This window comes from Phascolarctos cinereus, unplaced genomic scaffold, assembly GCF_003287225.1.
Source record: "Phascolarctos cinereus isolate Bilbo 61053 unplaced genomic scaffold, phaCin_HiC Scaffold_4;HRSCAF=312, whole genome shotgun sequence".
Classification (NCBI taxonomy): Eukaryota; Metazoa; Chordata; class Mammalia; order Diprotodontia; family Phascolarctidae; genus Phascolarctos; species Phascolarctos cinereus.
The window spans coordinates 678,832,961-678,850,423 of NW_027555847.1; the positions used below are offsets into that span (position 1 = coordinate 678,832,961).

General features: G+C 49.5%; 1 protein-coding gene across 3 annotated transcripts in view; it reads left to right on the forward strand.

The window, feature by feature from the left end:
• The window catches only part of PDE4C (phosphodiesterase 4C), a 38,757-nt gene extending 27,201 nt beyond the window's left edge, over nt 1-11,556 (forward strand). For all 3 annotated transcript variants that reach the window (XM_078154154.1, XM_078154155.1, XM_078154156.1), the window contains 5 exons: nt 71-170; nt 2,129-2,283; nt 3,209-3,331; nt 7,951-8,133; nt 8,354-11,556. In XM_078154154.1, coding sequence (XP_078010280.1) covers nt 71-170; nt 2,129-2,283; nt 3,209-3,331; nt 7,951-8,133; nt 8,354-8,854 — 1,062 coding nt within the window. In that variant the 3' untranslated portion in view covers nt 8,855-11,556. The remainder of the gene's footprint in view (nt 1-70; nt 171-2,128; nt 2,284-3,208; nt 3,332-7,950; nt 8,134-8,353) is intronic.
• The last annotated feature ends 5,907 nt before the right edge of the window (nt 11,557-17,463 follow it).

Genomic DNA, 17,463 nt, shown 5'->3' on the forward strand with positions numbered 1-17,463 from the left:
GTGAGTGTGGGTTCTCTCCCTGCCCATCACCCGCTATCCCCCCTGCCAATAACTCTGTATCTGTCTCAAGGCTGTTTTCACCGACCTGGAGATCCTGGCTGCCATCTTTGCCAGTGCCATCCATGACGTGGATCACCCTGGGGTCTCCAACCAGTTTCTGATCAACACCAGTGAGTGGGGGCTGCACCTTGGCCCCAAGGCAGCCCAAGACCCTGAAATGAGTTTGAGCTGAGTTTGGGGGGTGGAGGGGAGGAGGAGACCTGGACCGAGGGGGAAATTGCCCCACCTTGTTGTAGCTGGGAACTAGAAGACCTGGGTTTGAGTTCTAGATCTGCCTCTGGTTTGCTGTGTGGCCTTGGGAGACCTCCTTCCCTTCTCTGGGCTTTATAGGATCACGGGGTTTAGAGATGGAAGGGACCTCAGAGATTGTGTGGTCCAATACTTCATCTCACAGAGGGAGAAAGTGAGTCTCAAAGGTGAGCAGTGACTGCCTGTGTCACCATGGCTAAGTAAGAACCAGTATTCACACCCAGGTCCTCTGAATTCACATCCAAATCTCCAAATACTATGCCAGCCTGGTTTTTATCATCTGTAAGATGAGGAGACTAGATGCTTCAGGCAAATTGGGCTACTCAGAGCTTTCTCCACTTCATGCCTTCTTTCATGTCATCCCCTCCTGGGTCTCTGCCTGTTCAATTCTGACTTGTCCTGCAAGGCCTCCACCAGGAAGCTTGTCCTGGTCTGCCCAGATGGAGGTCATCCAGAGCAGAGGAGGCAAACACATACCTCCCAGTGTGGCCCAAGCCAGATTAAATTGCAATGGGGGGGGGGAGACAGCTAAGTGGCACACTTAGGTCTATCTTACAGATAAGAAAACTGAGGCTCGGAGTGGTTAAATAACTTACCTGTGATCACCTAATAATAATAATAAGCATTTATTATATGGCACATATATTATGTGGCCCTCTGAGGTTTATAAAGTACTTTAAACATCTCTCATTTGGCCCTCAGGATAATCGAGGGAGGTAGATGCTGTTCATTGTTGTCATTCAATCAGTGAGTACCATCGAATTCTTTGTGACCCCATTGGGGGTTTTCTTGGCAAAGATACTAGAGTGGTTTGCCATTTCCTTCTCCAGCTCATTTTACAGATGGGGAAACTGAGGCAAACAAGGTGAAGTGACTTGCCCAGGGTCACATAACTAGTAAGTATCTGAGGCTGCATTTGAACTCAGGTCCTCCAGACTCCAGGCCCAGAACTCTATCTGTTGCTCCATCTAGCCGCCCTTAGATGTTATTATCCCCATTTTAAAGATGAGGAAATTAAGGCTGGGAAAGGTTGAGATGACCTGTCTGCTAGTGTCTGAGACAGAATTCAAACTCGGGCCAGTCTCAGAGACAGGGAGACCTGGGTTCAGATCCCACCTCTGATACCTCCGTGACATGGGGTAAGGTCCCTTTAGTGCTTACATATCGTGATATGTAATTATTCAAACCTTTATATATTTTTCATTTACAATTGTGCAATCATTATAAATGATCACAAACACTATTTTGTTGACAAAGTCTTTCCAACAACTCTCTAACACCTTAAGAGAAAAGTTGTCAACTTGTCTCAAGGAGGGAGTTTCCATACCTTAGGGTGCTTTGGGCGAGTCCCCAGGACCCTCCAAAAAAGCCACATCAATAGCAATCACCATCACCACCATAATATTTTATTATTTCTTTTTTGGGCTGGGCAGTGGGGTTAAATGACTCACCCAGGGCCACACAGCTAGTAAGTGTCAAGTGTCTGAGGCCAGATTTGAACTTGGGTCCTCCTGACTGCAGGGCCGGGGCTCTCACCACTTCGCCTCCAGCTGCCCCACCACCACCACCATCATAGTAAAAATACTGCAAGTAATATATCACCTACAGAGAAGTTTCCTCACAACAGCCCCAGGGAATGGTACAGCATCACTAGCCCTATTTCAGGAAAACGAAGGCTCAGAGAAAGGAATGAGTCTGCCCAGGGTTACACAGCAAGGCAGCTGTGGGGTCAGGGACCTGCATCTGAGTCTCCAGGGTGCCCCCCAAACCTTGCTAGCTCAGTAATGCCGGCGCCCCGTGCTGCCCCTGCATGTCTCAGACTCAGAGCTGGCCCTCATGTACAACGATGCCTCCGTCCTGGAGAACCACCATCTGGCCGTGGGCTTCAAGCTGCTCCAGGAGGACAACTGTGACATCTTCCAGAACCTGAGCGCCAAGCAGAGGCAGAGCCTGCGCAAGATGGTCATCGACATGGTGAGAGGGCCAGGGCCGAGGGACGGGGGGGTGGGGGAGCAGCCGACGAAGCCCAGCGCGGGCAGGCCACTGGCCTGGGGTGGCATCCCAGCCCTGCCCCAGCGCATGCTGGGACCTGGAGAAAATCCTGTTTCATCTCTGGCCTCAATGTCTCCCTCCGTGAAAAGGAGGAATTTGTGCTACATTATCTCTAAGGGCCCTTCCAGATTTGATGTTCTGTCTTCTATGTTCTAGGCTCTCCTAGCTCTGATGTTTTGTGTTCTGTGTTCTAAGGGCCTTCCCAGCTCTGACGTTCTATGTTCTAAGGGCCCTTCCATCTCTCACATTCTATGTTCTAAGGGCCCTTCTAGCTCTGACATTCCATGTTCTGTGTTCTAAGGGCCCTCCTAATGTTCTGTGTTCTATGTTCTAAGGGCCTTCCCAGCTCTGACATTCTATGTTCTAAGGGCCCTCCCATCTCTCACATCCTATGTTCTAAGGGCCCCTTCTAGCTCTGACATTCAGTGTTCTATGTTCTAAGGGCCCTCCTAATTGTGATGTTTTCTGTTCTGTGTTCTAAGGGCCTTCCCAGCTCTGACATTCTATATTCTAAGGGCCCTAAAAACCCTGACACTTCTGTGTTCTAAGGGCCTCTCTACCTCCAGCATTCTATGCGTTCTATGTTCCAAGGATCATCTCAGCTCTGACACTGTTTTCGGTCCTAGGGACCTTTGATGCCTAGACGTCTTTCTTCTAAGGGTCCTCCCAGCTCTGTGGCTCTGTCTTTTTGAGGTTAATAACACTGGAAAGTTTCCAGGTCCCCTTGTTAGAACCAGTTCTAGAAAAGGAGAGGCATGCAGCTACATGGGGCCAGCCCTTTACCAGGAAGCTGGGGCCTGGTCCCCTCTAAGGCACTGTCTCTCCCTGTTCTGCCCCGCCTCGGCAGGTGCTGGCCACGGACATGTCTAAACATATGAACTTGCTGGCCGACCTGAAGACCATGGTGGAGACGAAGAAGGTGACCAGCTTGGGTGTTCTGTTGCTGGATAACTACTCTGACCGGATCCAGGTGGGCAGCTGTTCTGGCAGCCTCATCCCTTCCCCACCCCCACCCCACCTGCAGTTTGGGCAGCCATGTGGGAGAGCCCTCAGAGGGCAGAGGCAGGGGTAATGGGGAGTTACAAAGAGGCAGCTTTCAGAGAGAGGCTAGGAAAGCTGTGCCACAAGGGAGTGAGGGGATGAGCTCCCAGGCAGCCAGGGTCTTCAGATAGAATCAGTCAACAAGCATTAATTGTGTGCCTACTGTGTGCCACACAGTACGAGGCCCCAAGAATATAAAGACAAAGAATGAAAGTCTCCTTCCATTCTAGTGGGAGAGACAACAAACCTGTATGTTTGGAGAGAGAGAGAGAAATCTGTGCAGCATAAATATATTTTTGTTGTTCAGTTGTTTTTAGTTGTATCCAACTCTTTGTGACCCCATTTGGGGTTTTCTTGGCAAAGATACTTAAGTGGTTTGCCATTTCCTTCTCTAGCTCATTTTACAGTTGAAGAAACTGAGGCAAATAGGGTTAAGTGACTTGCCCAGGGTCACACAGCTAATAAGTATCTGAGGCCCGATTTGAACTCAGGAACATGAGGCTTCCTGACTTCAGGTCTGGCACTCTATCTACTGTGTCACCTAGTTGCCCTGCATAAATAACGTATATTTATTAACTTATATACTTATATATTTATATGGCAGCTAGGTGGTACAGTGGATAGAGTACCAGGTCAGGGGTCAGGAGGACCTGAGTTCAAATCCAGCCTCAGACACTTACTAGCTATGTGACCCTGAGCAAGTTACTTAACCCCAATTGCTTCAAAAAGGAGGAAGGCTTGGAAAAGGCTTATTGTAAAAGGGGGACTTTAGCTGAGACCTGAAGGAAGCTGGGAGGGGGAGATGAGGAGAGACAATTCTAGGCATAGGGGACAGCAGGAGAAAATACCCAGAGTTGGGAGATACCTTGTATAAAGAACAGGAAAGAGGCCAGGGTCACTGGATGACAGAGTCCATGGCCTCAGAAGACTGGACAGGTAGGGAGATAGCTGGTTATGAAGGGCTTTGAAAGCCAGAGGATTTTCTATGTGAGCCTAGAGGTGATGGGAGCTCATTGAGTGAGGGAGAGGAGGAGGTCTGATATTAGACCTGCGCTTTATGAAAATCACTTTGACATTCGAGTGGAGGGTGGCCTGCTATGGGGGGATAGACTGGAGGTGGGTAGCCCCACCAGCAGCAGATGGCAGTAGTCCAGGCATGAAGTGATGAGGGCCAGCCCCAGGTCAGAGGAGAAAAGGGGATGTATTCAAGAGATGTCATGAAGGTAGAGTCAATAGGATGTGGCACCTGATTTGATGTAGGGAGTGAGAGAGTCAAGAATCTAGGATAAGCCATAGGTTTCGAGCCTGAGTACCTGGGAGGAAGGCGGTGCCTGGACAGGAAGAGGAGGTTAGGAGAGGCAGGGGGAGGGCTTGGGGGGAAAAGATGATACGTTAGGTTTGGGGCTTGACTGAAGATGTGTTGGGGATGTCCAGTTCCAACTGTCCAATAGGCAATTTGAGATGCAAGCTTAGAGTTTGGGAGAGACGTTAAGGCTGGACAAGTAGATGGCTGGACAAGTAGATGGGAGACTCATCTGCGTAGAGTGGGTCATTGAAATCATGGGAGCAGATGATCAGCAAGTGAAAAAGCATAGAAGCTGAAGAAAAGAGGGCCCCAACAGAGCCCTGGGGAGACAGACACATACATTTATCAAATGTGACCCAGAGGAAGATCCAGCAAAGGAAACTGAAAAGGAGCAGTCAGAGAGGTGGGAGGAGAGCCAGGTCCTGAGAACCAGGAGAAGGGGGTGATCAGCAGGGTCGGAGACTTGACAAAGGTCAGGAAGGACAAAGACTGAAAAAAGGCCATTGGATTAGACAATTAAGGGTTGGTAACTTTGGAGATGAGGAGATCAGAAGCCACAACATAGATGGTTAAAAAGAGCGTGAGAGGAAAGGGAAGTGGAGGCATCTACTTTTGATTACCCCAGAAAGGGAAAAGAGATGGGAGGTGATGGTTACCGGGGATAGAAGGACCAAGTAAGGGATTTTGGAGAATGGGGGAGACATGGAAGTGTTTGTAGGCAGAAGGGAAGCAGCCAGTAGGACAGGGAGAGAGTGAGGATGGCAGAAGCGGTGACTTACTGGAGAAGATGGGGTCGAGTGGCATCATTTGTGCCTGGACAACAGTCAGCCTTGGAAAGGAGAAGGGCCACCTCTACATGGGAGAGGGGGCTGAAGGAGGCGATTGGGAGGGGGATGTGAGATGAGGCGGAGGGGAGAAGAGGGAGCACACGTCAAATGACCTCAATTTTTTAGGGAAGAAAGACCCTGGAGCAATTTGCCATTTCCTTCTCCAGCTCATTTCAAGTTGAGGAAACTGAGGCAAACAGGGTTAAGGGACTTGTCCAGGGTCACACAGCTAGTAAGTGTCTGAGGCCACATTTGAACTCAAGTCTTCCTGACTCAGGCCTGATGCTCTATCCACCGTGCCACCTAGCTGCCATGGAGGGCGGGAGGGTAAGTCAGTTAAGGAGGGGGTAAAAGAACTGCCTTACAAGAAGGGAGATGGGGGCAGCTAGGTGGCGCAGTGGATAGGGCACTGGCCCTGAAGTCAGGACGACCTGAGTTCAGATCTGGCCTCAGACCAAACTCTTGACACTTACTAGCTGTGTGACCCTGGGCAAGTCACTTAACCCCCACTGCCTAAAAAAAAAAAAGAAGGGAGATGGAGTGTCTTATGTGAGGATCAGATAAAAAGCCAGTTTATCTGGATCAAAGAGTGTGGGATGGAAAGATGGCGAAGGGTCAGGTTATGTAGAGCTTTGAAAACTGCACATGTAAGTGTAATCCTAGAGGTACCTGGGAGCCACTGAAGTTGATAGAGTAAGGGAGGGACAGAGGTCAGCACTTAGGGAAAATCATTTTGGCAGCTGGGTGGTGCAGGATGGACTTAGGAGTCAGAGATGAGGGACTGACAGCCACGTGCTGAGCATGTGGAAAGAGGATTCCTTTCACCCAGGGGTTGGAGCAAACGACCTCGAAGGTCACTTCTACCCCTGGGATTCTGGCACTGTGCTAAGTGAACCAGGGCAGAGATTAGCACCAGATGGATACAGCCGGGCCAGCGAGCCCACTGCTTGGCACTTTTTTCTCTTCCAAGCACCTTCCCATCCTTTACTTTGCTGCTGCTTCCGCAGGTCAGCCCCTGGGAAGGGGGTGGGGGTGAGGCAGGGGATGGGGGAGGTGCAGGACAGGTGTATAGGTTCCCACTGTGACAGACTTCAGCCCAGGAAAGTTAAGTGACTACCCCATAGTCACACAGAAAGTCTGAGTCAGAGCCCAGGCATCTCCTGCTAACCCCACTCATGTCACTGAGCTACCTCTGTGGCTTTTCTCCTGAATACTGACACAGGGTAGGTGGGTATGACTGACCAAGGCAGCTGGTGGTATAGTGAAGAGAGCCCTGGGCCTGGAGTCAGGAAGATCTGAGTTCAAATCCAGCCTTAGACACTTACTAGTGTGAACCCTAGGCAAGTCATTTAACCTCTGTTTGCCTCAGTTTCCTTGACTGTAAAATGGCAATAATAATAGCACCGCCTCCCAGGGTCATAGTGAGGTTCAAGCGAAGTAATATTTGTAAAAACCACTGCCGAATAGGCACACTATAAACACGTATCCCCCTCCCTTCCCTGCGGGCTGCCTTTGCAGCAACAGCTGGTGTTTTAACAGTAACAGTAATTGTAAGTCAAGTTTGTATCCCGGGATGGAGCTGGAAAAGATCTTGGGGGCCATCCCCCCCATTCCTCGATGAGGAATCTGAGGCTTCTAGTCCAGGGTCACCGTCAGAGCTGGGGTTCAGGTTCTCATCAACACTATTCCTTACCACTTAGCAGCAGCAGCAGCAGCAGCGTTAGCATCGTTATTCTGGCCAGGGATTCTACTGCCGACCAGTTGGCAAGCATCTCTTCGGCACTGGGCATTGTGCTGGGAACACAGATACAGGCCAAAAGACAGACATCCCCTGCCTTCAGAGAACCCACATTCTAATTGGGGAAAGACAAAACTCTTCAAAGGAGGAGGAGGAAGATTGGGGGGGTGGGAGAGTCTGGAATGATGCCATTCCTGGCCATTTCCTTAAAATGAGGATCCTAAGAGGAGCCAACCAATTGGAAGAAGGGCAGCAAGGGCTAGAGTGTACCGTACTTCCAGTGTGAGAAGGCCAGGCGCAGGATGGGCTTCCAGGGGGAGGAGGCTGCTGGGTCTGGTGGAGAAAGGTCTGTGAGTCAGAAGTGGGTGTTGAGAACTCATGGAGAAGAGATTCCCTCTGTCAGTTTTGGCCACTTTGCAACTGAAAGTCAGAGAAAAACTGCCTGGGACCCAGAAAGGTTGTAACTTGACTTTACTCACACCCAGGGCTTTGGCATGCCAGAGACAGGGACTTGAACCCGGGTCCCTGTGACACACTAGCTCTCGTTGTTATTTGCTCAGTATTATTGTTTTCATCCTCCTCATTTCTTACGTGGCTGAGGGTGGGAAGTGGAGTCCGGCCAGTCTGAGGAGGCTGTTTGACCCCTGCCCTCTCTTGGCCCCGACCCGCCGTCCCAGGTCCTGCAGAACATGGTGCACTGTGCCGACCTCAGCAACCCCACCAAACCGCTGGAGCTGTACCGCCAGTGGACAGACCGAATCATGGTAGAGTTCTTCCAGCAAGGAGACCGGGAACGGGAGAAGGGCATCGAGATCAGCCCCATGTGTGACAAGCACACAGCCTCCGTGGAGAAGTCCCAGGTCAGACTCCTGGGGATTCCGAAGAGCAAAGGATGAGAACAGATGCTGTCCTGCATCCGGGGGTGCAGGCATGCACACGAGGCAGTCTCTTGAAGGCCCAAGTTGGGTCTAATGTGTCCCTGACCCTGGGATTGTCATTGGCTTTGCAGGGAGGGGTGTGGTCGGGGGCCCAGGGGCAGCCTGCCCACAGCCTGCCAATGGAGTCAACTCCTCTCCACAGGTGGGTTTCATCGACTACATTGCACACCCACTGTGGGAGACCTGGGCTGACCTGGTGCACCCAGATGCCCAGGAGATCCTTGACACCCTGGAGGACAATAGGGAATGGTACCAGAGCATGATTCCCCGGAGCCCAGACGGCAGTGGTGGTGGCGGGCAAGAAGCCACCCTGGCGAAGGGAGCCGACAAGTTCCAGTTCGAGCTGACGCTGGAGGAGGAGGAAGGAGAGCTGGACTCAGAGGCCGAAGACCCCAGGAGCCAGGCTGAGGAAGGAGAGGGAGAGAACAGCGGCAGCGACTCAAAGACCCTGGCCACGGATGAGTCAGAGTCAGCCGAGGTGGAACCTCTGTCTCCAGAAGAGGGGGAGAGGAGGCAGCCCCCAGAGCCTGTGCCTCTGGATAACGAGAGGACGCTGTCCCACGCCAGGGTCAAGAGCTTGCCAGAGGGGGCCGGGGCTGTGGATCAGGAAGGCAACCTTACATTCTACCCGCTGGGAACGTAACAGGCATACCTGCCCTCTCCCCTCCAGGCCTGGAACCACTTCTCAGACTTAGGACTTGGGGTGGGCTGGGAGGGATTATATAAAAAAAAATCCCCTCCCAACTCTCCCCTCTCTCCCTTCTGTGACCCCCCCCAAGTCCCTGATCTAAACTAAAAACACGAGGAAACCTCCTGCTGAAACCAGAACTGGGGCCCAGAGTAGAGCTGGGGTGCTTAGTCTAGATCTGGCCGGGCCCCTGGCATCACTACAGCTCCCCAGAGCTAGGGGAGGAATGAAAGGAAGAGGGGAAACAGTTTGCTGGACTCCCTTGTGGGAACTCTGGCTGGGTGGGAGGAGAAAGCCTAGAGAATGGGGAGAAAAATTGAGAAAAGAAAATGAAAAGGAACTTTCTAACACAGCTGTCCAGCAGTGGAATGAGCTGACTTGAAAAGAAGTGAGCCTCCCTGTCCAATGGAGGTATCCAAGTAGACAGAGGCCCCCCAGGGGATTTCTGCTTGGGGGAAAGAGGAAAAACCAGATGTCTTGTGAGGCTCTGATATTTGAGTGGCCTGTTTCTTCGGCAGAGGCCAGGGGTTCATTGAGGTCTCTAGGCCCCTTTTCTTCAGCTTGTAAAAATGTGGGTTTAATCTGGTGATCTCATAGGCCCTTTCTGCTTCTAGACCCTATGATCAAGATGGTCATAGAAAGTTTGGCCCTGCCTCCCTGCCAGCTCGAGGCCCTCTGCCAACATCTCTGGCTAGCCAAAAGTAGCTAGTGCTTTCCATGGTAGAACCATGAGGGGCAATATCTCCCCATGGTCAGGACCATGTACCCTCCCTCAGGGCACAGCCCCTGGTATAGGAGGAAGAGCTCTGTCTTAAGAACCCGGGCTGTTCCTGACCTCTCCTCCAGCCCCCCCCCCCAGATTGGAAGCTCTCAAAAATGGCCCATTGAGGAAGCAATGGGAACGGGGGACGCTGGGGAGAGAAAGGGAGGGAGGAAGTGTCTGGGAGCAGGAGTCTGGCTCGGTGCTGAGAACTTCCTGAGCACCGAGGCTGGTCAGTAGTGGAATGGGCTGCCTGGGAGGTAGCGAGCTCTCCATCACCGGAGGCCTTTGAGCAAAGGCCATGTGACTGACAGAGATGTTGTGAGGGCATTCGTATTGGAGTGGCGGTGGGACTAGAGACCCCCTTGAATGCCATCAGGTTCTGAGATGCATGCTGAGTGGTTCAGAGGTGGGATTTCCCGCCCTGGGGCCCAAACCAGCACTTCCCACTTTCCACATGATTTCCAGGTGCAGGCTCCAGCTCCAGCCTTCCGCTCCCCCCAGTCAAAGAAGAGGAGGAGAGGGGAGAGAAGACCCCGGGGCCACAGAAGTAACTCTATTCCCCCACCTTCCCTCCTGCTCCCCACAACAGGCAGGCAGGAGTGGGTGTAGCAGCACCTTGGACACTGCCATTTAATTTATTTTGACACTGGCTCACGTGTTTTTAAGATTGTTTTGTAGCTCACTTTTTTTTTTAAAGTAAAGACTTGGTCACACACACACATACAAGCTCCAGGCCTGCTTATCCTGGGAGGATCCAGGCTGTGGGGCACTGATGGCTCAGACTGGCCTTTCCCCAGGATTGAGGGGGAGGGTTGTTTGCTCCAGCAGGTGGAATCCCTAGAGGGGAGGAGAGAGGTGTGCCTTTTGGGGTAGTGGGCAAGTTAGGAGGCCTAGGTTCTAAGCCTAGCTCTGCCCCTACTTCACTGTGTATCTTGGGCAAGCTATTTCCTCTCTGGTGGCCTCAGTTTCCCCAACCATAAAATTGGGGAGGGCAGGTTGAACTAGATTTTCAAATTTCCTCTTGCCTCTGACATGGCCTAAGGTCCCTCCCGGCTCTGACATCCTGTATGTTAAACTCCCAGCCCTGACATTCTGGGTTCTAAGGGTCCTCCTAGCTCTGACATCCTCTGTTCTAAGGGCCCTCCTAGTTCTACAATTCTGTGTTCTATGTTCTAAGGTGTCTCTCAGCTTCAACACTGTAATCTATGTTCTAAGATCCCTCCCAGAATTGTATTCTGTGTTCTAAGGTCCCTCCCAGCATTATGTCCTGTGTTCTAAGGTTCCTCTCAGCACTATGTTGTGTTCTAGGGTCCTTGTTCTGTAATCCTATGAATGACACCTGTGCTCCCAGTCCTGTCTCTTTCTCCTCTTTTCTCACCCCTATGTTTCTTCTGTTGGAACTTCTCCTCAAGTCTGGGCCAGCCCCTGCTGAGATTGCTCAGGGCTACAGAGACCAGAAGTCTGGGATGAAGTGAGGCGGGTCTGCCCCCTCCACTCCTCCCCAGGCCCATGGCCCCCTGGCCAGGACCAATCATACTGCCCATTGTCTTGGGATAGTAGTGGGGAAGAGGGGAGAAGCTTTGATCTTAAAGATGCTGGAGAGCCAGAGTAGGTGTCTGGGGAGGGTGGTGTGGCCTGGACCACTGCTGGGCTCTCAGGTTATGGGCTTGGGGAGGCCACCCTTTGGTCCATCTGCTCTGGCCTCCCCATAGCTCTTCCTGGTGTGGTAGGGTAAGGTGGGGCCTGAAATTACACCTGGCTCAGCAGAGGGACCCCAGAGGAGATTCCCCCTCCATCCTGTTAACACCCACCAGCCTCATCACCTGTCCTGGCTGCTTTTCCACCTCTTGTGTGTAAGGTAGACTTCAGATAAAAACAATCTTTGACAGCCTGACTTTGTGTGTTCTGTCTGTCCCTCTGCATCTTTGTTCTGACACCCAGCCAACCCCACATTATCCAAGGACAAGCACAAAGCTACCAGTATAGTTCAACAAACATGTATGAAACACCTACTATGTGCAATGCACAGCCCCATCAGCCAGAGAGGCCCTCTGATTCTTCCTCAGCGTGGGTTAAGAGAAAAAACCCTGGACTGGGAGACAGAAGGTGGAGCTCAACCCCCCCCATGCTGCCAACTAGCTTGGTGTCCTGGGACAGGTCACGACCTCAGTGAGCCTCAGTTTCCCTATCTGCAAAGTGAAGATAATCCCTGCTCTGCTGCCTTGCTAGCACTAGTCAACATTTCAGACATTAAGTGAATCTAATAAACATTTAAGTGAGCTGAATGCAAAGTGCTACACTTAGGCTCAAAAAATCAATTGCATGAGGTCAGAGTGGCTTGAAAAGGATGATTGTGAAGGAGATCTGGGGTTCTTGGGAGCTGTATAGCTCAACAAAGACACCAGTACATGGTAGCCCTTCCTCATCCCCACCCCTCAAAAAATCTAATGCCGGGGCAGTGAGGTAGTGAAGTGTATTCAGTTCTGGCCTTGGAGTCAGAAGGACTTAAGTTCAAATCCAGCCTCAGATACTTGACACTTAGTAGCTGTGTGACCCTGGGCAAGTCACTTAACCCCAATTACCTCACCAACAAAAGCAAAAAAAAAATCTAATGCCATCATAAACTGTATTTTGAAAGGGAAGAGTGGTATTGTCTAGTTCTCCTGGTCAAATGACAAGTAAAGTATTGAGTCTAGTTAGATCTAGGGCCATATCCCAGGGGGAATATGGACAAATAAATGTCCAAGGGCAACTAAACTAGAGATTAGGCCATAGGATCCACTGAAGAAATTGGGGTTGTCTAGCCTGCAAAAGAGAAGATTTAGGCAGGTCACTGGCTTCTAGTGTCTAAAGGGTGGTAACTGAGCCAAGGGTAAGAACTGGGCACTCCATCTCCTGTTTCTGGGTCCCCTGTGCCTGCAATGTACTCCCTCCTTTCCTCTAGCTTCTAGACTCTTGAGCTTCCTTCAAGGCCCATCTCACCCACCCACCATGTAAACCTCCCTCCCAGGTTATCCTGTGTGTTTGTGTTTGGTTGAAATGTCATGTCCCTCCAGGAAAACAAAAGCCCTTTGAGGGCAGGGATTGTGTTTGTTTCTGCCTCTGACTCCTTGACTACCAGTTACAAGTATTTATGAAGTACCTGTAGAGAACCGACCTCAAAGCCAGGAAGATCTGGGTTCAAGTGCAGCCCCTGACACGTGCTCGGCTGTGTGACCTCTGACAAATCCCTTAACCTCTCAGTGCTCAAGGCAGTCCTAGACAGAGACAATTTTTTTTTGTTTTTGAGTCATTTTAGTCATGTCAGAATCTTCACGACCCCATTTGGAGTTTTCTAGGCAAAGATAATGAAATGGCTTGCCATTTCTTTCTCCAGCTCATTTTACAGATGAGGAAACTGATGCAGAGTGAAGTGACTTGCCTAGGGTCACAGTTTTCTTGGCAGAGATACTGGAGTGGTTTGCCATTTCCTTCTCCAGCTCGTTTTACAGTTGAGGAAACTGAGGCAAACAGGGTGAAGTGACTTGCCCAGGGTCACACAGCTAGTGTCTGAGACTGGATTTGAACTTGCGAAGACAGTCTTCCCGGTTCCAAGCGCAGTGCTCTATCCACTAGCTGCCCTTGCAGAGACAATGCCCACCTGCATTGGGAGAGGGAGTTTTCTCATTTGGGAGTTCACTATACCAATGACATCACAGGTCAACTTCCTATGCCTATCCCTACTGACTACCGTGGCAGGCACACAGTAAATGCTTAATGCTGAACTGGGATGGATTACCCATAGTGAATGTTTTATAATGCCTGTGAAAGAATGACTTCATTCTGCATCCTCTATGGTGGTGTGAGGGCCAGCGAAGGTGGAAGACCCCAGGAGAAGCCATCCCCTCCCTACTATTTTTTTTTTAGCCTATTCTGTGGCTTAACCTTTTCCACCTCCTCACATCCCCAACTCCAAGCTTAACCAACCTCTCCTACTCGCCTGCCTCAAGATCAGCTCATCAGTGCCACCCAGTGGCCACTTTTTGTCTTATCAAATGCAAGAGACTCAGTCTTCAGGAAGGTGAGGGAAAGCCAATTGATCTATCCGTCACTCAGCAAACAGTGACAGATCTGGTGCCTTTCTGATACACAAGCAGCCCCCTCCCCCCAAATGAGTACCCTGGGAAAGGTAAGGATGGATAATGAGAAGAGCTCTGGGACTTTTTGCCCTGCAACCAGCTCCTTGGGTCACCCCCTACCCCAATCAGAGCCTCGGCTGCATTGGGGAATGATTCTCAGTACTCTTCCTCTCTCCAAGCAATGTTGAAGAGCAAACAGTTAATAGATAAGGAAGTGCTTTGTAATCCTAAAGCCCTGTAGTGTATAGTGGGTGGTGAAAGTGTCCCAAGGGATTTGAAGGGTCGGGGCAGAGGCCTGTATCTTAGCATCCCTGGGGGACTGAGGTTCAAACCTTGGCTCTTCCACTCACTGCCCTTCTGTGACATTAAGCAAGCTAGTTTACCTATCTGGGCCTTGGTTTCCTCATCTGTAAAGTAAGGGAGTTTTCTCATCCAGACCTAAATCTGTGATGTTAGGATTTGAACCCAGGTCTCCCTGACTCCCTCTACTGAGCCAGTGCTAAGGGTCAGAGGACAAAAACGTAATTTAATTCAACAAACAGTTACCTGGTGCTTTTCAGCTTCTTCTTCCTATAAAAAGTGGGGAATGGCCTTGGTGATCCCTGAGGTCCTGCCGGATTCAATATCCCAAGTCTAACGTGCTATGTTCTGAGGGTCCTTTCAATTCTAAATCCCCGGATCCAAGGCTCAGGCTGAAGTGGCTTTTTGCTCAAGGGAGGAAGGAACCAATCGTTTATTAAATGCCTATTATGTTTCAGGCACTGTGCTAAGTGCTTTACAAATATTTTCTCATTTGATCCTTGCAACCACACTGGAAGGGAGGTGCTATTAATAACCCTGATTTTTTTACAGTTGAAGAAACTGAGGCAATTAAGTGACTAGCCCAGGGTCACATAGCTAGTTAAATATCTCAGGCTGGATTCGAACTCTGGTCTTCCTGATCCCAGTACCCTATCCATTTCACCACCTGGCTGCCTCAATCCCCAGCAATCCTTCAGTCAATAAATATGGATTTATTCACACCATAATGTACAAACTCTCTGCTAAGGCTAGCTCAAGTGCTCTACACTTTTTATTTCTTGGACCCTTTTTGGCCATCTGGTGGAAGAAGCCTCTGGACCCCTTCCCAGAATAATATTTTTGAATACATAAAATAAAATATGTAAGATTTTAAAGGAAACCAAATATACTGAAATATATTTAGCAAAAAAAAAGTGTCTTTTTTTTAAGTGACAGCTCCCAAATTAGGATCCCGGAGCTAGATGTTTGCCATTATCTTCCCCCCAACAAAACCATTTCCATTCCCTGTGACTGTCCAGGGCACCACCGTCCTCCCAGTCCCCTAGGTTCAGAACCTGGGAGTCATCCTGGACTCCACTCTCATTCCCCTTTCATCGCTGACCTATTGCTAGTCCTATCCATCTTATCTTCAAATGGCTCTCTCTCCTCTCTAAGGCTCCTTCCAGCTGTAAATCCTATGGTCCCCTCATTGCACACAATGCTCTGAAGATGCACTTATTCTACAAAGGACCTACAATCTTATCAGCTGCTTATGCCTTCCCACAGTGAAAACTGTGACCCAGCCAAGTGGGTGGGTTACACCCACTCCTCAATGTGCTTCCAAGTCTTCCAAGGAGGAGCTACCCAACATTCTGGAGGCTTTTTAACCCTTTGGGGCTGCTAAGCTCAAGCTGTCCATCTGTCTTACTCTTACTATATACCCAGCCCACCACCTCAGACATAAAGATGAGGAATGTCACTCACAGTCCCTGCCTTCACCAAGATCGTCATTGACTTTAACACCAATTATCGTCCAATCCAACCAGGCATTGAAGGACCTGTTATGTGTAGAGCACTGTTAGGCACCAAGACAAAAACGAAATGCAGGCCCAGCCCTGGAGGAACTTCTATTCTATTGGTTTCAAAGGAACCAGCTTCTCCTTTACAGAGTAATCCATCGATTCTGACCTGGATGGGAGATAACCCATCCAGTGCATTTCTTGTCTTTGTCCACCAACCACTAAGCATTTATTAAGCACCTCCTATGTTTCAGGCACTGGGCTAGGCCTTGGGGATACAAATTCAAAAGATAGACCCTGTCCTCCAGGGGTTTATCTTCTACTGGAAGGGATACAATGTGCTCCCAGATAAGTGAATATAGGATATTCACAAAATAAATACAAAATTATTTGGAGGAGAAGAGGGAGATACAGGGGTAGCACTAACAATTGGGGGTATTTCGCTTAAAGGAATTAGTGCTTGAGTTAAGCTTTGAAGGGAGCTAGAGACCCAAGAAATGGGATTTCATGGATGGTAAACAGTTGTGGTTCAGTCGTTTTTCAGTCCTGCCCGACTCTTCATGACCCCATTTGGGGTTTTCTTGGCAAAGACACTGGAGTGGTTTGTCAATTCCTTCTGCAACTCATTTGACAGATGAGGAACTGAGGCAAACACAGTTAAGTGATTTGCCCAGTATCACATGGCTAGTAAGGGCCTGAGGCCAGACTTGAATTTAGGAAAAGGAGTCTTCCTGACTCCAGGTCTGGTGCTCTATGCACTATGTCACTTAGCTGCCCTGGAAACAGTAAATAGGTCCATTTGGCTGCAAAGTAGAGTGTGGGAACGGGAGTGATCTGTGATCAGCCTGGAAAACTAGGCTGGAGCTGGATTGTGGGGTGCTTTAAATGCTAAAGGAGTTTGGGTTTCATCCCAGAGGCAATAGTGAACCATTTAAGCTTCCTGAGTAACATGATTGGGTCTGTGCTTCAAGAATATTCGTTTGACATCTGTGTGGAGAACAGATGGATTAGAAAAAAGGAAAGGATGGATGTCAGGAGACCCACTGCATGACAGCCCACCTTTCCATGGGTCCTCCATGGAGGAGTCCCCAAAGTTGATATTTTGTGGACACCAATGTGGCATTCCTAGTGTCCATCTTTCTCACTATGCAACTGGCCTACCTCCTCTTCTGATGGAGCATCTTTTTCTTTAAAAAAAATTAATTAATCAATTAATTTTTAGTTTTTAACACTAACTTCCATAAGATTAAAATTTTGAGTTCCAAATTTTCTCCCCCTCCCTCCCTTCCCCCTACCCCAAGACAGCTTGCAATCTGATATAGGCTCTACATGTACATTCATATTAAATGTATTTTCACATTAGTCATGTTGTAAAGAAAAATTACAGCCAATGGGAGGAACCATGAGAAAGAAGAAATGAGAGAGAGACAGACAGACAGACAGACAGACAGACAGAGAATGCAAATAGCATGTTTTGACCTACATTCAGACTCCATAGTTCTTTGTCTGGATGTGGACAGCATTTTCCATCATGAGTCTGTTGGAGGTATCTTAGATCCTTGCATTGTTGAGAAAAGATAAGTCTATCAAAGTCATCACACAATGTGGCTGTTACTGTGCACAATGTTCTCCTGGTTCTGCTCACTTCACTCAGCATCAGTCCATACACGTCTTTCCAGGTTTTTCTGAAGTCCACCTGCTCATCATTTCTCATAGCACAATAGTATTCCATTACATTCACATACCACAACTTGTTCAGCCATTCCCCAATTGATGGGCATCCCCTCAGTTCCCAGTTCTTGGCCACCACAGAAAGAGCTGCTGTAAATATTTTTGTCCTTGTAGATCCTTTTCTCATTTTTATGATCTCTTTGGGATGAAGAC